We start from the raw sequence: 24,929 nt of genomic DNA, 5'->3' as shown, positions 1-24,929 counted from the left end.
CGACTGTGGACGTGTACCCCGTGGCCTGAGGGTCTTAAAAGAGATGTCCCAGTTCAGAGATAACCCTGTTTTTGTCTTGGAGTGGGAAAAGATCTTGCTTAAATGTTCCCAGGACTTACTCCAATTAGTGTTACAACAAAACATCATGAATTATGAGACCACTAAACTCGAGTTGAATAAAACAAAGGAGGAGCTAAAAACTCGTCTAACGGAAGCCCAGTGGGCATTAGTTGACAAAAGATTGGACATCAAGCTGGTGAATTTGCAAACAGAAATCAAGCAGAGGAAGCGTGATAAATTCATCCGCGATAAGCATGACTTCGACACTGGTAAGGTGTTTACATGGAATAGATATGGCCACCAACAGAGTAACCGCAGATCAATGAGGAGGAATTATAGAGCCAGAAATTCTAAGAAAAACAACAGGAGAGACTATCTTACCACGGATTCGGACTCTAGCGCTAATGAAGACAGCTTGGCGGAGGTCACCATTGAGACCCAGACGGGTACAACCTTACCTGTTACAGCCCCTTTAGACGTAGGACACGCCGGGGGGGGCGCAAGAAATCCGCCCCGAAAAAGGAAACAGGTCTCATGGAGACCGATGGTATAAATAACTTACCGGTTCATACTGTGATAAATTTGACTGACCACGTTTTGACGCAGGCTCATTACATGGTTCTCTCTAAAGGTCTTAATTACTGCTTACCAGAATCGTTTGATCTAGCACAATTTAAAGTGGATCTTTATAAAGCGGTTAGGAAAATTCATTTACATAAATTTTTTAAAAACACAACACAAGAAGTGGCACATAGCAACCCGGGTGAGGTTCCATGTAAAGTGGGCCCTTTAGGGTTCATGGTGGCGGATGATGGGCATACACAGTCACGGCAGGATGCAGACCTATTGCTTAGTCTCTCAGACACTGGATCAGTGATAGCCCAGCCTCGTGCAACCCCCACGGAACGTTTTTTAGGGGGAGTAAAATCTACTTTTTCACCCCCCGTTTCCCCGGGTAGCCCCATAGACATTTTCGAGGCACGGGTCAGTAAGGATATGGAGGCGTTGCTTTATCGTACTACACCACCTAACCTCACTAGCATAGAGTCTTCCGCACTTAGAGAAATACAGGGTTGGTCTGACGTGATAGTGCGCCCCGCGGATAAAGGGGGTAATATAGTGCTTCTTTCCAAGGAGCAGTATATGATAGAAGCACTCAGGCAGTTGTCTGACACCTCTACGTATAAGAAATTAAAAAATGACCCCACACATAAATACAACAATGAGTTGCATACTTTTTTGCGACTGCAGGTGGAGAAACGTGTTCTCTCAACAAAACAAGCCGAGAAGTTGATAGCTGAATTCCCGAAAAAACCGTGTTGGTATTATGTTCCTAAGGTGCATAAAAGCCTAGTGAGTCCTCCAGGTCGTCCAATCGTGTCGGGGGTGGGTTCGGTTACAGAATCTCTATCCAGATATTTGGATTGATTACTAAGACCCCTATTGAACGATGTACCGTCCTATGTAAAAGATACTGGTCATTTTTTGCGCATTATGCGGGGCTTCCAATGGCAGGAGGGGTTTAATTTAACCTCGGTAGATGTGGAGAGTCTTTACACTCGGATCCCTCAAGATCTGGGGGTGGAAGCAATCAGGGAAGTTCTGATGCACACACCTACGGACACAAACACCATTGAGTTTATTTGTGATGCCTTATTATTTGTCCTTAAGCATAATGCTTTTCAATTCGACAACACATGGTATATACAGGAGGAAGGTACAGCCATGGGCACGTCGGTCTCTTGTACGTTCGCCAATCTATTTCTAGCTGTCCTCGAAGAAAGGTTTGTTTATTCAGTTTCTAACCCCTTTTTGAAACATATCAAACTTTTTATTAGGTATGTCGATGATATCATGATTGTATGGGATGGAGATCAGGCTAGTTTTGCACAATTTGTACAGTATTTGGGACAGGTCAACACGATGAATATGAGGTTTACATCCCAGTATGGGGGCAAAGCTTTGGAGTTTTTAGACGTCAAAGTAGAGATTGTGGATGGCACGGTTCACACCAGTGTTTTCCACAAACCGACTTCCACAAACTCTTTACTCCACTATGGGAGTGCACATCCCCAATATACTAAATGTGCCCTACCATACAGCCAATTCCTCAGGGTGAGGAGACTTAACAGCACAGTAGGGGGTTACAAGGAACAATCTACAGAGATGTATAAACGTTTCCGGGATCGGGGCTATCCTGCCCCGGTTTTGGATGCGGCTTTGGAAAGAGTTGAGGTGAACACAGGGCGTTCTACTTCGGATCTAGATCCTGGACGTAAGAGGGGAAAGGAGGGAAAAGAACATTTCGTTTTTTCTTTCAAGTTTAGCTCTATGGATAGAGAAATTAGGTCCGTGATTAGGAATAACTGGGATATCCTGTGCAGGGACAGTGATCTGGTTGATAAGACATGTAATGGTCCATTGTTCGCGGCTCGTCGCGGTAAGAATATAAAAGACCTGTTGGTACATAATCGAATACGGTCCCGTAGCAATAATTGGCTGTCGGGGAGTACTCCGAAAGGCAATTTTAAGTGTGGGCACTGTAGTTTCTGCCCCTACCACCTGACCGGGAAAACCTGCAAAATAGGCCCTATCGAGCACTTGGTACGTGATTTTATTACATGTAGAAGCACACATGTAGTATATGTGATATTTTGCCCTTGTGGCTTCTATTATATAGGTAAAACCTTCCGTCCACTTTTTGTGCGCATACGTGAACATTTTAACTCTGTACGTACCGGCAAAGGGGTCCCTCGCTTCATTCGTCATGTTAGACAGTTCCATAATGCTGATACTAAGTTGCTTTCTTTTGCAGGAATAGAAAGAGTTTCACTGCCACCTGGTGGCGGTGATTTGAATAGGACTCTTCTGAGAAAGGAGGTGATGTGGATTATACGTACAAATGCACAGGGACCGCTGGGACTTAACGAGAAGATCGACATGTCGGTCTTCTTGTGAGATTCCTTTCATTCTGCCGCTATTGTATTTACTGATTATCCAGTCTTATGTATTGTTTTTATTATGCACTTTGTTTGCTACGGTTTAATATGTGTTAAGTGTTTCACAATTAGTTCAATGGGAGGTGTCAGATGTGGTGTCAGAGGGAGGGGGGGAGGGGTTTTGGTAGCTATATCATTTGCCTCACTCCCCCCCCTCTGACATCGGGATCTGTGGAAGCGCATGTAGCGCGAAACAGCTGTCATCCCTGGACACCATGCTCTCCCTGTCCGTGTCCATGTTCTAATAAAGACTTTTTAAGCATCGGGAATGGTGAGTGCTGACCATTTTTTCTTTTTTACTTTGGTCATATGTATATCTTTTGATTGAAGCACCCCATAAGCCCATGCATTGAGTAGTGGGAATAGGAGCTGGTACAGCGCATCGTGGCACGCCGTTAGGTGATCGCAAAAAGCAGCAGTGCGAGTATTTATTCTTTTTATTGGTCTATTATACTTTTCCTCTCATGTTCCACTCCTGGTTTTGGCTTAGCTACTTTCACACATCAGGCACAATCCAGCGAATGTTTGAAAAACTGGATCCGGCGCAGATTGTGAAAAATTGATGCGACGGATCCGTTTTTTCGACGGATCCTGCTAGCATATCTAGAATATTGGATAAAAAAAAATTTGGAGCATGCTCAGTTTAAAAAAACAGAATCCGGCGCCGGAATCCATCATTTTCCGGATCCGGCACCTTCCGGCTCCCATAGACCTCCATCCTAGCAAACAGCCAGAAGCGCTTCCGGCTTTTTTGCCGGAGACAAAAACGTTGCTGTGGACGTTTTTTCAAGAAACCGGAAACAGCAGATTTGCCGGATCTTGCGAAAACCGGACGAAACGCAATGTCATCAGGCGCAATCCTGCACTAATACAAGTCTATGGGGAAAAAAACGGATCCGGCTGCAACATTTGCCGGTTACAGTTTTTTGAAAATTAGCCGGATTGAGCCTGACGCTGAAAACCTGATGTGTGAAAGTAGCCTTACACATACTGAGGTAAAATACTGACCAAATACTGAACGTGTGACTGCAGCCTTACTGTCAAAGTGGCACTGCTGTACAGGGAGCTGCTCCGTTCACATACATAGGGCTATGTTGCACTTCCCTACACTGCAGATAGAGGGCAGTGCTGCTGTGGAGGGGAAAAAAATGCTGCTGCCCCTGTTCTTTTGCAAGGTCCTGACAATCAGACCCCTTCTGATCAGTAAGGCTTCTTTCACACATCCGTCGGTACGGGCCCGTCACAATGCGTCGGGCCGACGTACCGACGGACGCTGTGAAATAACTGCAAGACGTGGGCAGCGGATGCAGTTTTACAATGCATCCGCTGCCCATTCTGAAGTCCGGGGAGGAGGGGGCGGACGCGACGCACAAAAAAAGTTACATGGAACGTTTTTTGTGCCGACGGTCCGACAAAACACGACGTGTGGCAATCCGTCGCAATGCGACGCTAATGCAAATTTATGGAGAAAAAACCCATCCTGCGGGCAACTTTGCAGGATGCGTTTTTTCTCCAAAACGACGCACTGCAACGTATGTCACACGACGCAAGTGTGAAAGTAGCCTAAGTAAAATACCATTATGTTTAATGTTGGGGATCTCCTTTAGGCTGGAGTCACACACAATGTATAAAAGAATCGGTCCCTTTTACACGGACGAGAATCGCAGAAATGTTCCCTAAACAGTGATTCATATGTCATCTGTGTGCAGTGCGAGGATGCGATTTTCTCACATGTAAGCATCCGTGTGACATCCGTATGGCGAGATTTTCTCGCCGGCTTGCAAAATGGACATATAGTGTGTATATATATATATATATATATATATATCAGTGAGACACATACCTCTCTGTGTTCATCATCTCATTAAATACATTTACATTTGACCAGCTTAATTTTCCTGAAATTGCGCCCCCGACAACCAATGTGCGAAAATTTCACATGGGCCAACTAGTTTACTAAAAAAGAAAAAACAAAGTATCACATGGTCATAAGTATTCAGATCCTTTGCTCAGTATTGAGTAGAAGTACCCTTTTGTGCTAGAACAGCCGTGCGTCTTCTTGGGAATGATGCAACAAGTTTTAGAATTATCACCAAAAGGTCTATCTTCGTCTCATCTGACCAGAGAATCTTATTTTCTCATAGTCTGGGAGTCCTTCATGTGTTTTTTAGCAAACTGTATGCAAGATTTCATATGTCTTGCACTGTGGAGAGGCTTCTGTCAGGCCACTCTGTCATAAAGGCCCAACTGGTGGAGGGCTGCAGTGATAGTTGACTTTGTGAAACTTTCTCCCATCTCCCTACTGCATCTCTCGTGCTCAGCTACAGTGATCTTGTAGTTCTTCTTCACCTCTCTCACCAAGGCTCTTCTCTCAAGATTGCTCAGTTTGGCTGGACGGCCAGGTATAGAAAGACATCTGATGGTCCCAAACTTCTTCCATTTAGGCCCCATACACACGTTCAGGAATTGATGCAGAAAATTCCTGGGAAAATCCTGACATTTCTGCCGGTTTTCTGCATGAAAACCGCATGCGTTTTTTGCGCGGTTTTGACGCGTTTTTTACGCGTTTTTGTCGCGGTTTTTCCCAAACATTTCCCAATGCATTAGACAGTGGAAAAACTGCGAAAAAAACGCAAAATTAATGAGCATGTCCGGATTTTTACCGCAATGCGTTTTTCATGCGGAAAAACGCACATCATGTGCACAGAAATTGCGGATTTCATAAAAAATGATAGGATGCTTAATGTATGCAGATTATTTGCGGTTTTATAGCGTTTTTAAAAAACGCTAAAAAACCGCAAATAATCTGCACTGTGTGAACATAGCCTTAATGATTATGGAGGCCACTGTGCTCATAGGATCCTTGAGTACTGCAGCAATTCTGTTGTAACCTTGGCCAGATCTGTGCCTTGCCACAATTCTTTCTCTGAGCTCCTTGGCCAGTTCCTTTGACCTCATGATTCTCATTTGGTCTGACATGCACTCTGAGCTGTGAGTTCTTATATAGATAAAGTAGGTGTGTGCCTTTCAAAATCAAGTCCTATCAGTTTAATTAATCACAGCTGGACTTCAATGAAGGAGTAGAACCATCTCAAGGAGGATCACAAGGAAATTGTAAATTTGTAAATTGTATTGTAAATAAAGACACAGAAAGTATAAAGTCATTTATTTGAAATATAAAATACACTTTTCCATTTTTATTTAAAAATAACAAACACATTTATAATCACCTATAGCCCATTCCACTGAAGCCCTCGTACTCATGTAATAAAACGAAAATAAAAAACAACAATATCCCTCACCTGTCCGTCGTTATGTCCAGCGCCGTAATCCATGTCTGGGGGATAAATAGTTTTCAACCTTGACTGTGCCAAGATCCGACCGTCCAGGCTGAAAACCACTGGGAGAATGAGCAGCTGCAAGTGCAACAACAGCACAGTAGCTGTGACGTCATCAAGGTTACTGGCTGGTCACTGAGGCTGCATTCCCAGCCAGGCCAATGAACTGCGGTGACCTTGTTGAGATCCCTGCTAGCACATTGAGAAAAAGTCTCATGGTATAGAGGCAAGTTCACCCGGAGAATTTCACCTCAGTGAATTTGAACTGTGGTGAACTCGCCTCTGCAGCATGAGACTTTTTTTCATTGTGCTAGCAGGATCTCTCCAAGGTCACCACAGTTCACTGGCCCGGCTGGTAATGCAGCCTCGGTGACCGGCAGTAACCATGCTGATGTCACCGCTAGTCACTGATGCTGCACTTGCAGCAGCTCATTCTCCCAGTGGTTCTCAGCCTGGATGGTCACATCTTGGCACCGTCCAGGTTGAAAACTGTTTATCCCCCAGACATGGATTACAGTGTGGGACAGAACAACAGACAGATGTTTTTTATTTTTGTTTTATTACAGGGGACGAGGGATTAATTGAAATGGGCTTTAGGTGAGTATAACTATTATTTTTAAATAAAAAAGTAAAAGTGTGTTTTTTTTTGTTTGAAATAAAGGTCTTTATTTTGGCTTTGTCTTCATTTACCATATAACTATAGGATTAGTAATGGATAGACATCTCTCCATTACTAATCCGTGGTCTTGATGTCACCAGACAATACAAAGGTGACATCAACCACACAAATATAAATCCCACTTGCCACCACTACAGAGCAAGTGGGAAGAGTCGGACAAAGTGCCAGAATTAGCGCATCTAGTAGATGCGCCCTTTCTGGGTGGCTGCAGGCTCCTACTTTTATGCTGGGGGGCCAATATCCATGGCCCTTTACCAGCCTGCGAATACCAGCCCCCAGATGCTGGTTTAGTAAGGCCGGTTGTCAGAAATGAAGGGGGTCACAGACAGTTTTTTTAAATTATTTATTAAATAATTAAAAAATTAAAATTATGGCCTGTGGATCCCTCTATTCTTGATAGCCCTCCACTGTGAATTTTGCCTGGCTGGTTATCAAAAATACAGGGGAACCCACACCATTTTTTTTCATTATTTATTTACAGCATGGTTACCAGCTGATGAATACTCCTATCAGCCATTCCTGCTCTCACAGGCGTCGGCTGATCGGAGCAGTAGTCCCATCAGCAAACAACAGTGACTGGAGGTGGACTTTATACCTCCGATCACACCTGCGGGAACCACGACTATCTGACCGGTAGTGATGATTTTACCGCCGTTCAGAGGCAGTGTTTGCTGAGCTGTCATGAACAGACAGTACAACTAAAACCAAGTGTTTGGGGGGTGAATCCAAACAGTGACAAAGATTTCCTGGTGTAATGCGTGTTTGGTCTCCATGTCCCAAACAGTAGGTGTTCGGTACGAACGTCAAACTTTACTGTTCAGGATCGCCCATCTCTACGCTCTAGCAATCCTACCAGCAGCTCTCACTGAAATTTTGTTTGGTCTCCCAGACCTTATCTTGACCTCCACTGTTTCTGTTAACTGCCATTTCTTAATGACGTTTATAACTGGGGAGAGGGCAACTTAAAAACATTTTGCTATCTTCTTATAGCCTTCTACTTTGTGGGCCTCACCATTTTCATCTTTAGGCCGGAGACACACTGGTGCGAGATACGGCCGAGTCTCGCTGGTTAAAAGCAAGCTGTGGCACCGGCACTCCAGAGCGGAGCGTGCAGCTGCATAGCAATACATGGAGCCGCACGCTCCGCTCCGGAGTGCAGGTGCCACAGCTTGCTTTTAACCAGCGAGACTCGGCCGTATCTCGCACCAGTGTGTCTCCGGCCTTAGAGTGCTAGGGAGCTGTTTAGAAGAACCCATGGCTGCTGTTTTTCGGCACGTGGTTAAAAGTAGGCGGGTTTTTATAAAGCTGATAAATTTGCATCACCTGGCCTTTCCTAACGATGATGGTGAACAAACCATAACCCTAACAGGCTAATTAAGGTCTGAATTATTGGTCAAAGTTACCTGAGCACTTAAATCTCCAAGGGTATCCAAACTTTTGCACCATTTATTTTCCTTTTTGAAATTGTTAAAATGCAAAAAAAAAAAAAACATGTGGTACATATTTTTGCATAAAATAGAAAGTAAATGTATCATTTTTAACCTTAGGCATTTTAGAGAACATTTAATCTTCAACTCGCTTAACTGTTCGCAAATACAGTAATTCTACATACCCAAACTTTTTCATGCTATTGCTATTGTGAGTGAGTGTATATATATATATATATATATATATATATATATATATATATATATATATATATATATATATATATATATATACTGTATATATACACATACATACACATATCTATAGATATACAGCTCTGACAAAAATTAAGATACCACCACATCAAAACCCTGTCATGGGCAGCCTAATCTCCAGACCTGAATCCCATTGAAAACCTCTGGAATGTAATTAAGAGAATGATGGATAGTCACAAGCCATCAAACAAAGAAGAACTGCTTACATTTTTGCGCCAGAAGCAGTGTGAAAGACTGGTGGAAAGCATGCCAAGACGAATGAAAGCTGTGATTAAAAATCATTGTTATTCCACAAAATATTGATTTCTGAACTCTTCCTGAGTTAAAACATTAGTATTGTTGTTTCTAAATGATTATGAACTTATTTCCTTTGCATTGAGGTCTGAAAGCCCTGTTTTTTTTTAAATTTTGTCCATTTTTCTTTGTCAGAAAAAAAATACTAAAATTATTGCTTGGAAATTCGGTGACATGTTGTCAGAAGTTTATAGAATAAAAGAACAATTTACATTTTACTCAAAAATATACCTATAAAGAGAAAAATCAGATAAACTGAACATTTTACAGTGGTCTCTTAATTTTTGCCAGAGCTGTATATAGTACAAATATTCTTGTCTATACAAATGTGTTTTACTTTAGTGTCTCCATAATATTGTCTCCATATGAGTTGTGATTACCGTAAGTGTGTGCAAAACCATTTCTATGTATCTGGTCATCTAGAACATGGAGGAGGTGGGGAAGAGGCAAGGCTGGCAAAATGGGCAGATGTTAAAGTAAAAGTTTTAGTGCACGCCTCGTATGCCACACTCCTCACTTTCCTTGAAAAACTGCTTTAAAAATTGATAAGTATGAATTAAACTAATTGTACAGCAAGAATGTTAAAAATTTTAGCATGAAGAGAGGACTACTTTTTCCTGACAATCCGGTGCCCATGGTATCTACTAATCTTCCACTGTACAAGAGCAACAAATGTTAATGCTATCTACAAAACATATTTAGCAAACATAGTTCAAATAATGATGGTATTAATACTAATTAAAAAAATTACAAAAGTATATTGTATATTACACACTTATGGGCAGGGGTTGACAACTTTATGGCAGCTCATCAGTGTAATCTTCACCAGCTCAGAAAAATAATAAACACTTTTTGTTCAATAGTTTTAAGTGATGAACTTGATAACTATGTGAAAACTGAAGGAGCATGGCTGGTGGGTAAAGAAAGAGAATTTTATACAACAGCTGATGATTTGGAATGTGCGAAGATGTGTGACGCTGAACAGAAGTTTACTTGCAGGTAAGTTGTGCATACAATTTTGAACATATCTGGGATCGTTCAGTATATATAACTATTTGCATTATGCACAATTCTGTTGTTAATTTAAGATGATATACTTTGCTATATTATAACCTAATGTGTTTTTTTTTTTAATTCCCAGAAACAATATTGTAAGATAATAATGATAATTTTATTTATGCTGCTCCAACATATTCCGCAGCACGTTTCAGTTAGGCAGGGACATACGAAAGTATTAACCCCCTTGGCATTTTTGTGTTTTGCTACTTCACCACCTGGGATTTCACAGTTTTTTTTGTTTTTGAGGGTTTACATCAGTTCATGTAAATAATCTTCAACTGTGAACAATTAGATTTATTTTTATTGTGAAGCAAACAACAAAGGAAAAAACTTGAAAACTTTAGTGTGCATAACTATTCACCCCCCAAAAGCCAGTACTTTGTAGAGCCTCATTGTACTGCAATTACAGCTGCAAGTCGCTTTGGATAAGTCTCTATGAGCTTCCACATCTTTCCACTGGGATTCCTCAAGGCAAAACTGCTCCTGCTTCTTCAAGTTAAATGGTTTCCTGTGGTGAACTCTGACCACAGACTCCCAATTGGATTAAGGTCTGGGCTTTGACTAGGCAACTCCAAAACATTTATACATTTCCCCTTAAACCACTCAAGTTTTGCTTTTGCATTATGCTTTGGGTCATTGTCTTGTTGGAAGTTGAACCTCAGTCGCAGTTTCAAATCACTGACAGTCTGAAACAGGTTTTGTTCAAGAATATCCCTGTATTTCACATCAAACATGTTCCTCTCGACTCAGACCATTTTCCTGTCCCTGCTGCTGAAAAATATCTGTACAGCATGATACTACCACCATGTTTCACGGTGGAGATGGTGTTCTTAGGGTGATGAGCTGTGTTGGTTTGACGCCAGGCATAGCGTTTAACTTGATGGCTAAAAAGTTCCATTTTGGTCTCATCTGACCACACCACCTTCCTCCATACATTTGCGGAGTGTCCCACATTTATTTTAGCAAACTCAAAATGAGCGTTACAATTTTTATGTGTAAGTAAAGGCTTTTTCTGCCCAATCTTCCATAAAGGCCACCTCTAGGGAGTTTCTCAAACAAAGAAAAGGGTGAACTGCACTAGTGGAATATACGGTATATATATCACACATGGAGTTGGTAGACCCTATATTTCTGAAGTATAGCAGTTCATCAACTGGTGTACGATGCTCAGCATAGAAAGGCAACATGTATGTGTTTTAACTGTTTGAAGAAAATGCGACACTCACCAAGTTGAAAACAAATATTCATAAATCCTTTATTCCACAATGCGGGGCATGGATAACAAATCGGACTTGCAGGTTATGGAGGCATGTGAGGACAGAAAAAGTGGACTACAGCCGTTTCGCATGTGATCGCTTCAACGGGTCCAGGTGAATAATTACTTTAGGTAATTTTGTTTAAAAGGATTGACCATACAAAAATACGTAATAAACACATGTGATAAATATTATGAAAAAAACATTAATTTTGTGTATACAACATTAATTCAGTAATTACATTCAGATAGCAACAAATTATTAATAGAGGAAAATAGATAGGTCTAATCTGTCATTTAATCCAATGAGACTTTGCGCATTGGTTTTCATGATCCACTTAGCTTCATGTCTAAGTAAAATTTTATTGTGGTTACTACCTTGAGGTGGGTAGTTAACAACTTCGAGACCTGCAAATTGCAAGGTCTCAGGATCAGAATTATGTTTTTCTTGCATACTGTATGTCTTATAAGTAGTGTTGAGCGATACCGTCCGATACTTGAAAGTATCGGTATCGGAAAGTATCGGCCGATACCGGCAAAGTATCGGATCTAATCCGATACCGATACCCGATACCAATACAAGTCAATGGGACTCAAGTATCGGACGGTATCCTGATGGTTCCCAGGGTCTGAAGGAGAGGAAACTCTCCTTCAGGCCCTGGGATCCATATTAATGTGTAAAATAAAGAATTAAAATAAAAAATATTGCTATACTCACCTCTCCGACGCAGCCTGGACCTCACCGAGGGAACCGGCAGCGTTCTTTGCTTAAAATGCGCGCGTTTACTTCCTTCCGTGACGTCACGGCTTCTGATTGGTCGCGTGCCGCCCATGTGGCCGCGACGCGACCAATCACAGCAAGCCGTGACGTAATTTTCAGGTCCTCAATGCCTAATTCTAGGCATTGATGATTTTAAAATTACATTCCAGCTTGTGATTGGTCGCGTCGCGGTCACATGGGCGACGCGACCAATCACAAGCCGTGATGTCACGGGAGGCAGGAAACGCGCGCATTTTAAAATTACGTCACGGCTTGTGATTGGTTGCGTGCCACCCATGTGACCGCGACGCGACCAATCACAGCAAGCCGTGACGTAATTTCAGGTCCTGTATGCCTAATTCTGCATTGAGGACCTGAAATTACGTCACGGCTTGCTGTGATTGGTCGCGTCGCGGTCACATGGGCGGCACGCAACCAATCACAAGCCGTGACGTAATTTTAAAATGCGCGCGTTTCCTGCCTCCCGTGACGTCACGGCTTGTGATTGGTCGCGTCGCCCATGTGACCGCGACGCGACCAATCACAAGCCGGAACGTAATTTTAAAATCATCAATGCCTAGAATTAGGCATTGAGGACCTGAAAATTACGTCACGGCTTGCTGTGATTGGTCGCGTCGCGGCCACATGGGCGGCACGCGACCAATCAGAAGCCGTGACGTCACGGAAGGAAGTAAACGCGCGCATTTTAAGCAAAGAATACTGCCAGTTCCCTCGGTGAGGTCCAGGCTGCGTCGGAAAGGTGAGTATAGCAATATTTTTTATTTTAATTCTTTCTTTCACACATTAATGTTGTTTCGATACCGATACCCGATACCACAAAAGTATCGGATCTCGGTATCGGAATTCCGATACCCGCAAGTATCGACCGATACCCGATACTTGCGGTATCGGAATGCTCAACACTACTTATAAGTCTAAGACATATGCAAGTTTCTAGTTTTTCTAGTTCAATATCTAGTTTAAAGGTCTTATTGTTTTTCCTATGTAGTAAAACAAAGAAGGATAGAATAAAGTATAAACTAGAAATTTAGTTTTCCAGGATATAAAATCCGTAGTTTGATATAAAATAGGTCCAATGCGTAGTCCACTTTTTCTCTCCTTGCATGGCTCCATAACCTGCATGTCCGATTTGTCGTCCATGCTCCGCATTGTGGAATAAAGGACCTATGAATATTTTTTCAACTTGGTGAGTGCTGCATTTTCTTCAAATAATTTATACACCTCTAGGGAGTGTACACTTATTGTGGTCGTATGGTCTGGTACTCCAGTCTCTGCTTGGGAACTCTGCAGCTCCTTCAGTGTTACCTCTGGTCTCTGTGCTGCCTCTGATTAATGCCCTTCTTGCCCAGGCTGAGCGTTTTGGTAGGCGGTCCACTCTTGACAAGTTTGTTGTGATACATTGTTCTTTTCATTTGATGATAATGGATTTGATAGTGCTCTGGGGATCATTAGAGATTGGGATTTTTTTTTTTATAACCCAACCCTGACTTGTGCTTCTCAGCAACTTTATCCCTGACGTGTTTGGAGATCTCTTTGGTCTTCATGGCGTCGTTTGGTAAGTGGTGCTTCTTGTTTAATGGTGTTGCAGCCTTCGTGACATTTCAGAAGATGTGGGTATATACTGACAGACCATGTGACACTTAGATTGCACACAGATTGACTTAATTTCACTAAGCATGTGACTTATGAAGGTAATTTTTCGCACCAGAAATTTTATGGGGCTTTATCGCAAAAGGGGTGAATACATATGCACATGACAATTTTTAGTTATTTAATCCCATAGATTTAATTAAAGCCTATATTTTTCTCACTTCACTTCTTCATCTTCTTCATCTTAGACTATTTAGTGCTGATGCATCACACACAAATTGAATTACAAAAATATTTAAACAGAGGTTGTAATGTAAGAAAAAAGAAACCAAGTAAGTGAATACTTTTTAAAGACACTGTATACAGACAATAAAGACATTACAAATTAAAATATTGTTCAACAGTTACAGGACAAGTGAAGGCTCGGCTCGCAGGCTTACAATCTCTAAGGAAATAGCGGGACACAATAGATAAAAGTGCTTGTCATGTATGGTCCAGCCGTGGTTATAATCAATGTGCTTTATTCTATAAAGCTGCATGAGGATGTTAGTGTTATATCAGTTGCAGAACTGAGAGCACTGGTTCTGGTGATAGAGATGAGGGAGGAGATAAAGGGTGGTGCAGAACTGTGGAGAGCTTTGTGGATGAGGGAGATACATTTATATTGTACTGTAGATGTTTAACAAGTGCAATGACTGCCACAAGGTGGAGGCATTGTTGTAATGGCTGGACAGAAATATAACTCTGGCTGCCGCATTCAGGATGACTTGGAGGGGAGAAAGTTTGGCTAACAGAGACTAATCTGTACTGATTTGCAGTATTTCAGCCGAGAATGATTAAGAGTGACAGTAAGAATTTTTGCAATTCGAAAGGTGAGAAAACGTCAGATTCTGGAGATGTTTTTAACCCCTTCATGACCTTGGGATTTTCCATTTTTCCGTGTTCGTTTTTCGCTCCCCTCCTTCCCAGAGCCATAACTTTTTTATTTTTCCATCAATTTGGCCATGTGAGGGCTTATTTTTTGCGGGACCAGATGTACTTTTGAACGACATAATTGGTTTTACCATGTCGTGTACTACGGGAAAAAATTCCAAGTGAGGCAAAATTGCAAAAAAAGTGCAGTCCCACACTTGTTTTTTGTTTGGCTTTTTTGCTAGGTTCACTAAATGCTAAAACTGACCTGCCATTATGATTCTCCAGGTCAGTACAAGTTTATAGACACCTAACATGACTAGGTTATTTTTTATCTAAGTGGCGAAAAAAAAATCCAAACTTTGCAAAAAAAAAAATAATTGCGCCATTTTCCGATACTCGTAGCGTCTTCATTTTTCATGATCTGGGGTCGGTTGAGGACTTATTTTTTGCGTGCCGAGCTGGCATTTTTAATGATACCATTTTGGTGCAGATACGTTCTTTTGATCGCCCATTATTGCATTTTAATGCAATGTCGCGGCGACCAAAAAAAAAGGAATTCTGGCGTTTCAAATTTTTTTCTCGCTACGCCGTTTAGCGATCAGGTTAATGCTTTTTTTTATTGATAGATCGGGCGATTCTGAACGCGGCGATACCAAATATGTGTAGGTTTGATTTTTTTAAAATTGATTTATTTTGATTGGGGCAAAAGGGGGTGATTTAAACTTTTATATTTTTTTTATTTTTTTCACTTTTTTTTCACTTTTTTTTTACTTTTGCCATGCTTCTATAACCTCCATGGGAGGCTAGAAGCAGGCACAACGCGATCACCTCTGCTACATAGCAGCGATCTGATGTTCGCTGCTATGTAGCAGAAATGCAGGTGTGCTGTGAGTGCCAACCACAGGGTGGCGCTCAAGGCTGCCGGGGATCAGTAACCATAGAGGTCTCAAGGACCTCTATGGTTACAATGTACAAGCATCGCCGACCTCCGATCATGTGACGGGGTCGGCGATGCGCTCATTTCCAGCCGCCCGGCCGGAAGCGCAGGTTAAATGCCGCTGTCTGCGTTTGACAGCGGCATTTAACTAGTTAATACGCGTGGGCAGATCGCGATTCTGCCCGTGCCTGTTACAGGCACATGTCAGCTGTTCAAAACAGCTGACATGTCCCGTCTTTGATGCGGGATCACCGCCGGAGCCCGCATCAAAGCGGGGCTTCTGACCTCGGACGTACTATCCCGTCCGAGGTCAGAAAGGGGTTAAGATGCATGTAGCACAAGTGAGTGAGTGATTGCATATAGGGAATATAGGAAAGTTCTGTGTCAAATATCATCCAAAGATGGCAAACTTCTGTTTTGGAGTTATGGTTGAACCACTCAAGGAAAATGTTAAAATGCAATATCAGGTAAGATAGCATAAGGACTGGAGGTAAATCAAACTGACCACATTTTCTTTAAAAGGAACTCTGTTTGCACAGAATGACTGTTCACACCAAGTGCAGGTGCCTGTTGCAGCCTTGGAGTGGCTAAACATATAAATGCCCCTTCCTCCTACTTATTTTCTCTCCAGGTCCAATCCCTCTTCTTTGATTGACAGCTCTGACTTATAGATGGAGAACAAGTAGGTCGGAAGGTGTACTTAAATTTTTGGCCATGACGGTGATGGTGATGACAGTCATTTCATGCACATGGCAAAGCTTGAACTGTGATTTGGCTGCATGCAACAATTGTGTATGAGACCTTAAAGTAACACTCCCTCTAACTTTTTCAGTCATTAAATTTGTGTGTACATGCATGATATGTAGTATGAGTGCATTAACCACTTAGTGACAGAGCCAATTTGGTACTTAATGACCAAGCAAATTTTTACAATTCTGACCACTGTCAGTTTATGAGGTTTTAGCTCTGGAATGCTTCAATGTATCCCACTGATTCTGAAAAAATTTTTGTGACATATTGTACTTCATGTTAGTGGCAACATTTCTTCGATATAACTTGCGTTTATTTATGAAAAAAAACAAATTTGGCAAAAAAATTTAAATTTTTCAATTTTTAAACTTTAAATTTTGTACACTTAAATCAGATAGTGGTGTCACACAAAATAGTTAATAAATAACATTTCCCATATGTCTACTTTACATCAGCACAATTTTGGAAACATAATTTTTTTTGTTAGGGAGTTATAAGGGTTAAAAGGGTTAAAAGTTGACCAGCGATTTATTTTTCCCAAAAAATTTACAAAACCATTTTTTTAGGGACCTCCTCACATTTGAAGTGAGTTTTTCGGGGGTCAATATAATAGAAAATAATCAAAAGTGACACCATTATAAAAACTGCACCCCTCAAGGTATGCCAAACCAAATTCAAGAAAAGAAGTTTATTAACCCTTCAGGTGCTTCATGAGAACTAAAGCAATGTGGAAGGAAAAAATGAACATTTTACTTTTTTCACAAAATTTTTTACTTTGGAACCAATTTTTTTTTTATTTTCACAAGGGTATCAGGAGAAAAAGGAACCACAAAATTTGTTGTGCAAGTTCCCATGAGTATGCCGATATACACCCTTTATGTGGGGAAAAGCCACTGTTTGGGTGCATGGCAGGGCTCAGAAGGAAGGGAGCACCGTTTGACTTTTTGAACGCTAATTTGGCTGCACTCAATGGTGGCGCCATGTCGAGATGTACCTAAACAGTGGAAACCCCCCAATTGTAACTCAAACACAAACCCCAACACACTCTAATCCTAATTCCAACCCTAATCATAACCCTAACCTGTCATGTCGGACGCTGTTCATTCTAGGGCGTTCGACAGACAGCGGTAATTCCGCTTTTGTCCACTATGCGCTCAGTGGCGTCGGCTAGATTTTGTCTAGCTGGTCCGGGGTTAATTTAGCTGGTGCTCGGATTGGAAGCTGGGCCAAGCCCACTGCCTTTAAATAGTTCTTCTGAACATTGGGCGTGGCCGATTATAGCTTCTGTCTAGTGCTTGGTTATCTCGGTCTGGAGTGGTGAGCTAGGAGTTGGAGTATCGTATCTGGTGGTGTATTTCCCTTTGTCTTATTTACTCCTTCCTATATTTGTATTTGTTTTGCCCTGTGCACTTATTGTGTATTCCTGAGTGATTGCGGCTTGGTTCATATTTTCAGTTATCCTTGTTTGTGCTAACTGTGGGTATTGGTGTATTTTCTCTTCACTGGGTGGTGGGTGGTTGGTTTCAGCCTAGGGTTGAAACAGGAGATAGGGTGAGGGTGGAGGCCTAGACATGCACACCATCAGTGTAAACTCTAGGAAGAGGGTCAGTCAGGATTTCCCTAGTCTTAGGGAAATTGCAGGGGCCCGGGTTATTAGCTCTTGCCCACCTAGGCTTCCCGTGACATAACCACAACCCTAACCCCAACACACCCCTAACTCTAATCCCAACCCTAACCGATATCCCAACCATAACCACATCCCTAACCCTAGCCCAACCCTAATTTTAGTCCCAACCCTAACTTTAGCCCCAATCCTAACTCAAGCCCCAACCCTAAGTTTAGCTCAGCCCTTACTTTAGCCCCGCCCTAACCCTAGCCCCAACCCTAACCCTAGCCTTACCCTAACCCTAACTTTAGCCCAACCCTAACCCTAACTTTCCCAGCTCACTAATGGAAAAATGGAAATAAATACATTTTTTTATTTTATTATTTTTAGCTGACTAAGGGGGTGATAAAGGGGGGTTTGATTTACTGTTTTTTTTTTTTTTATTTTGATCACTGTCATAGGGTCTATCACAGCGATCAAAATGAACCAACCAGAAAAATTTTCTATTGTTGCGCCCACCATTTTCTCCTGGAAAAAGATGCCGGCGGCTCGAGGGACTTCACGGGGGTTGCAGGGACAATGGAGGCACTGGGGGATCAAGGGACCCTATTTCTCTCTCTTCTGATGTGCGATCACATCAGAGGAGAGAGAAATTAAATGGAAAATCAGAGTTTTTGACGGTGATCACAACACTGAGGTCAGTAAAAACCGACCCAAATCATGTTCTCTGGGGTCCAGGCTACCCATGGTAGCCGAGACCCCAGAGAAATTCTGACTCTGGGGGGTGCTATACCCTTATTCCCCAGCGCCATTAAAAAGTGGTGCTGTGGCCTAAGTACCCTTAACTGCCACCTTTAAAAGGCGTATTGGTGGTCATTAAGGGGTTAAAACACTCACATACCTCTGATCTCTCCGGTATCCAGCACCTTTCTTCTCTGCTTCTTTGTGATGTTACGTCAATTCTGATTAGCCAGCTCATTCTATGCACTCGCTATGTGTGAGCTGGAAGACTATATTACAATGAAAGCCTATGGAGCCTTGCTCTGATGATCCTTAGGCTTTCATTTTAAAAGATACTTGTTGGTGCAGAGCGGTAACATCACAGGGAAGTAGAGAAGAACGGCACTGGACACTAGAGAGAGTAGCGGTAGGTGAATATATTAATGCACTTACACTACATAACATGCAGGTACATGCAGTTAATGAATGAACAAGTTAGTTGGAGTATCTGATTTCTGCTGCTCCTGCACTGATTAAAAGCACTTCACCATCATATTAAATGGTGCAGGTTTATTTTAGCAGTGCAGGGTGTAAGCTCAGTTGAGAGCTCCGGGAAGCTTTCCTGCATTAAGACTCTCAGTGGTTCAGTGTTAGTGACTCCCATCTCCTATATAATTTGGGCCCTGGCAAGCACTCAATGCCAGAGTTAGCTTATGCTGCATGATTGAAGGTTGTTGGTTGGTGATTGTTGTTTGAGAAAGCATTTGGTGGATTTATCTGTGACTGTTGCTAGGTTTTGGGTGTGTGCTAATTTCCACTCCTTCTCTTACTTTAGTTTTACCCCATCCTCCACTCCTCGGTGCATAACTCTGTTGTTTGTGTGAGTATATTTGTATGATTGGCATTTTCCTTTATCCCTGTTTGTGTTACCTTGTTAGTCTGGTTGGTGTATTACGGTACACTTCTACTCTCCTCTTCCCTGTGTGGAGGAAGTGTACAGACTGAGAGTGGATTCAGGAGCTAAGGAAAGGTACGTGGCCCCAGCGTCTTCACCATCAGAAGTATCGAGGGAGCAGGGCAAGCTAGGGCGTCCCTAGCGTTAGGGACAATGAAGGAGCCCCTAGTCCTGGGACACCCGACAAAAGAGCTATGACACTGCCAGTGTAAATGCACCCTTAAGTGTAACTGTAAACAGGTACACAAATGCAACAGCGCAGAGGATGAGGACACTGTGGTTACTTAACCAACAAATATTTATTTGATTAAAATAAATATAAGTGATGCCTGTGGCACAATATAAGGAATAAAGCAAACGCTGAAGGGACCGTGAGTTATTGTACAATATAATACAGCAACTCAGCTATACAGAATAATAACACCGTTCTAATCAGACACTATTGTTCAGTTATTACAATTAAATAAAATATTGTTGTCACTATCAGTCTCGCTACCACTGTCTCTCTGTCACTCTGCAGGCAATACGAGTCATAATACAGGCCCTAAAGGAGGGCTATGATACCAGGCCTTTAGGCAATGAGTCCCTTATCTATGAGTCACTTTGTACTCCAGACTCCTCCTCCTTAACTACTCTCTTGGGCCATTTATAATTACTAACTGCACCACAGCTATCACTTTCCCTGGTGTCTCCTCCTACAGGGAACATGCGCTTCACTCTTCAGTTCCTGCTGACTCAACTCTCCTTTCCCGTTTCCTATCATCTTTGACCAGCAGATGTCGGAGTTCGCTTGCAGACATTCTGTTAAGCATTAACTGTGTGTGAGTTCTGTGGGATAGCGCGCACTGCATGTGTTGGGGGACACTCCCTTGGCATGGGATCCAAGCACTCAGGCACAGTTTTCTCACATAAAAAGACTATTTGGTTTATCAAAGACTCATAAACCATATCACGAACAGTCCATTACATACTCTTTCAGGACATCACATTAAGTTTTGCATCATTAGTTTACACATAGTCATGCCTGTATCTCTCCAGTCACCGGGTGACTGCACAGTTCAGTAACTGTCCTTTATCAGGGCACATAGTTCTTTCCCCATATCTGTGGTGACCTCTCAGGAGCTGCTGCTCCACAGGCTGACTCCTCGTCAGTCCAAGGTCCTCAACACAGGTGACCTGTCCAGGTGCTATTCAGGACGTCCGTCCCCGACTGGGACCGTCCAACACCCAGGCCACCAGTACCAGAGTCCCACCATGTGCTCTTCAGGGAGACAGCACTCCCAACACAGGCTTCCAGGACCTTCCAGCACAGAACCATTCAAGTCCACACTCAAAGACCATATGACCAGACCTCACTCACATTATATGGTTGTAACCACTCCCCTAGATGGGAGAGTGTGTGGCTAGTTCGACCCGCCCATCTCTCATAACTAGCCCTGCCAGCCCCCCTTCATAATTATACCAACAACACAATTACTTGTAGGACTACAGGTCCCAGAACATCCTTACTTCAGGCTGATAGTGTAGAGTGTCTTTCCCTGTGACAAACATATCGGCCATTCACAATACTGCCGGATTTTAACTCATTACCACCGTTATGCCTGCGATTGCCATGCATTCCTATGGCCTCAATACGCCTCCATGCGTGTTCCACCTGTAACAGGGGTCACTGCATCACATATCCCCCCTCTGTTCAAACCTGTGGGGTTAAACATTTGTCACACACCAGGAATCTCGAGACCGGGTACCCAAGTCACCTTGTCCTACCAGTCGAGAGAGCCCTCTCAGTCGGGTTTGAGCATCCCTCCTCATCACACCCTTGTTAGGTTTTTCCTGCCGCCAGCGGTCAACATGTAGGCCTTGAGCTTGGGCCCTTATGTCACAGTCCGTTTGCGTCACCAGACCTTTAGTCACCGCCTTTTTCCAGTACGCCCCTTTACCCAACCTCTCTCTCCATGGCCGCTATCCACGGTTGGTGCGGTCCTGAGACCCACTTACAGTCAAACCTGCTGTCTGGTCTGGGTCTGAATCTGAGTCTGGTCCGTCTAACACTTAACATGGGCTACTGTCCAGGTCCGTCAGCCTCATACTGAGACTAGAACTGCCACTTGCAGATTCTCAGCATCCGAGTCTTGTTGAGTGTCTTTGGCTGTGAACAGTTCCATCACTTGGGCGCAGCAGTCCTGTGAGGCGCTGTCTTTCAAGCCTTAACTGCTCCATCTCTCTTAGATATGCCACCCGATACTCCAGTAGAGTCTGTAGACTTCCAAGACTCTCCTCTGTTCCCAAAACAAAGAAGGGAACCATACCCTTTTCCCGGGGTAACTGGTCTTCGTGGACACCTGGTATTCTCAACGTCACCACTCCAGACTTATCCACCATCTCTTGCATGGCTTGACCATTCCTCCCAATGACTCTTTTTACCATAGGAATAGGCGCCTGCATTACAGCTTCCTGAAGACTCTGAGCTTTCCTCATATGCTCCAGCCACCTAGCAGCGTCTTCCGCAATTTAACCATCCACTTTGTGCGCACCTATCTCAAGTGCATGTCACTCAGTGTAGCTACTCTCTTTGCTGTGACATCAGTTGTGGACAGAATCACTAACTGACTATTTTCTGGGGTCCAGTTCACCTTACACGCCCCACAGCCTTCTTGAACCTTTCATGCATAGACTCCCTGGCACATGCCTCTTTCAGGTCTTCAGGTACGTCTATCAAGCATTTAAACAGAGAAGTCTCTTTCTCTCCTGTTGTCATTAGACACTCATCTTGTTCAGTTTTCAGAGCCAACTTCCTCTGAATGTCACCAGCTTCCACATGTTTGGTCAGGATAGACATCCGTTGCTCCAACTTCTTCAAGGCTGTTACATTCATCGACTGCCAGGCGACCTCTGAGCTCCGCCACCTCTTTTCTAAGGCACCCACACGACACTCAGCAGCCTGTCTCCAAAGCTCCTCTTGCTTTAACCGTGTTTCTACAGTCTCCTGGACCCTCCTTAGTGCGCTTCCTCCATCCTCTGGATTGGTTGAGCCTTCATCACTTGAAGAGGTATCTGCTTCATGCCCCACTTCTTTCGTTGCCTTCTCCACTTCTGCACCCCCGGACTTCACCTGGGATTCAGCAATGGCATCTTCAACCCTCTCTTTGGTATCCGGGTACCCCAGCTCTTCTGTATAAGGTACTACTGAGCCTTCACCAGACTCCGCTATTTTACCCCTCTCTGTCACCACAGACGTGGGTTTACAACAGGTCAGTTCCTCATGAACTCCATGGATTCTCACGCCACCAGCGCTCTTCAGGTTTTCTTTGCCTCTAGCGCTATCAACTGCTCAGTCATCTGACTCCAACCTAGCGGTTGCTATGGGCAACATGAATGCACCCATCTTCCTGGTACAGTCTGGAAGAGAATCCACATCCTGAACAAAAGCAAGGGGCAATGTTTTTCCTTTATTCACTTCTTCACCAGGTGCAACTGGTTCAACTTCTTTGCTCCTTTAACGCCTCCGACACCGGGAGGACTTTCCCTTGTTGTGGGGCTCTTCTTTTCTGTACTTCATTACTTCCTCAGAGTCACAGTCACGCCCGGAGTCTGTGTCACACCCCACAGTATGGTGAACCCCCTAGTCACACTCTATCTGGGTGTCAACTCCACTCATTTTACCTACCACATCATTATCAGTCACATTGTGGTACCCATCAGGTGATGTCAGGTCAGTAAGTTGGGCAGGAGCATCCTTTCCTCCGGTCACCCTTATGTCTGACCCGTCAATTTTGGGAGGTATTACCGCCTTTAAGTATGCAACCCCACCAGCCGAGAGCCCTCCATTCTCCTGCTGTAGAGAAGCTCCCCTCTCCCACAGGTCTGTGAACAGCCTAGAGTTCCGACCAATTATCACCGGACTGACAATTATCACCGGACAGGGTAAGTTTGAGACTTTGGCCACATCATGTATTGCACTGTCCCTGGCCGTCTCGAGGACCACCCTGGCCACTGGATAACCCTTAGTGTGCCCATGGATGCAGGTGACCCTGACTTTCCTATTGGGTATTTCAAATCCATCGGGTGCCACCCTCGCTAGAGTCACCGGGATCCCAGAATTGACCAGTCTGCACATCTCTTTCTCATGCATCCGCAGGGCACACCTCCATAAACTCTCGCCGGGTGGGTAGCTCACATAGCAGACTGGACACACATAACTCATTTGCCCCAGGCACCAGTTAGTCTGTGGCACCCCTTCAGGATGCTCCGCAACCTTTTGGGAAACTACCATTCCCTGGGACTCCACCCCCTTTTGGGCCACTATTCCTGTTCAAGTTACCACCCCTTTTGGGATTCCACCCTTTTTTGGGCAACTATCCCTATTTGGGTCACCACCCACTTTTAGGGACACCACCCCTTTTATTTACACCACCCTTTCCCTGGGGTACACCCCGTGGACTCCCCCACGGTACTCTCAGGCCCCAGTTTGCACAGTCCACCACTATGACTGGGCGTGCACTGGCCCTTCAAGAGTCTGCACGATCTGGACTAACAATGTCTTTTCGACACCTCACCAGTTCCTGCTGGTACTGCCACAGCTCCTGCTGCAGTCACAAGCCATCTGTACCTCCGGCTGCCGATCACAAGCCGCTACTGCTGCCACTGAAGCTCCGGCTGCTGTGGAACCTCTTGCTGCAACTGCAGCTCTTTTCCACAAGGCTCTGTACGGCGCCACCACAGACTTTGCCGATCCACAGCAAGATGCTTGGCAGCTTCGTGGATCCACAGCAAACTTCATGGCCCTGCCGAGCCACAGCAATTAACTCCGCACGTGCTTCCTGGACTGTTTCCCACAGTCTAGTACCATATGTGGGATAGCACTCACTGCATGTGTTGGAAGACATTCGCTTGGCACGGGATCCAACCACTCACGCATGGTTTTCTCACATAAACAGACTATTTGGTTTATTAGAGACTCATAAACCATATCACGAACAGTCCATTACATACTCTGTCAGGACATCACATTAAGTTTTGCATCATTAGTTTACACATAGTCACACCTGTATCTCTCCAGTCACCGGGTGACTGCACAGTTCAGTAACTGTCCTTTATCAGGGCACATAGTTCTTTCCTCATACCCGTGGTTACCTCTCAGGAGCTCCTGCTCCACAGGCTGACTCCTTGTCAGTCCAAGGTCCTCAACACAGGTGACTTGTCCGGGTGCTATTCAGGACGTCCATCCCCGGCTGGGACCGTCCAACACCCAGGCCACCAGTACCAGAGTCCCAACACATAGGCTTCCA

At 43.7% G+C, this 24,929-nt stretch overlaps 1 protein-coding gene across 1 annotated transcript in view; it reads left to right on the top strand.

Annotated features, from left to right (window-relative positions):
• Positions 1 to 24,929, top strand: part of PLG (plasminogen) — a 179,678-nt gene that overhangs the window by 15,759 nt on the left and 138,990 nt on the right. Inside the window, exon 2 of the mRNA XM_077289158.1 lies at positions 9,937 to 10,072. Within this exon, the coding sequence (XP_077145273.1) occupies positions 9,937 to 10,072 (136 nt within the window). The remainder of the gene's footprint in view (positions 1 to 9,936; positions 10,073 to 24,929) is intronic.

This window comes from Ranitomeya variabilis, chromosome 2 (assembly GCF_051348905.1).
Source record: "Ranitomeya variabilis isolate aRanVar5 chromosome 2, aRanVar5.hap1, whole genome shotgun sequence".
Lineage (NCBI taxonomy): Eukaryota > Metazoa > Chordata > Amphibia > Anura > Dendrobatidae > Ranitomeya > Ranitomeya variabilis.
This window is presented reverse-complemented; position numbering and strand designations above follow the sequence as displayed.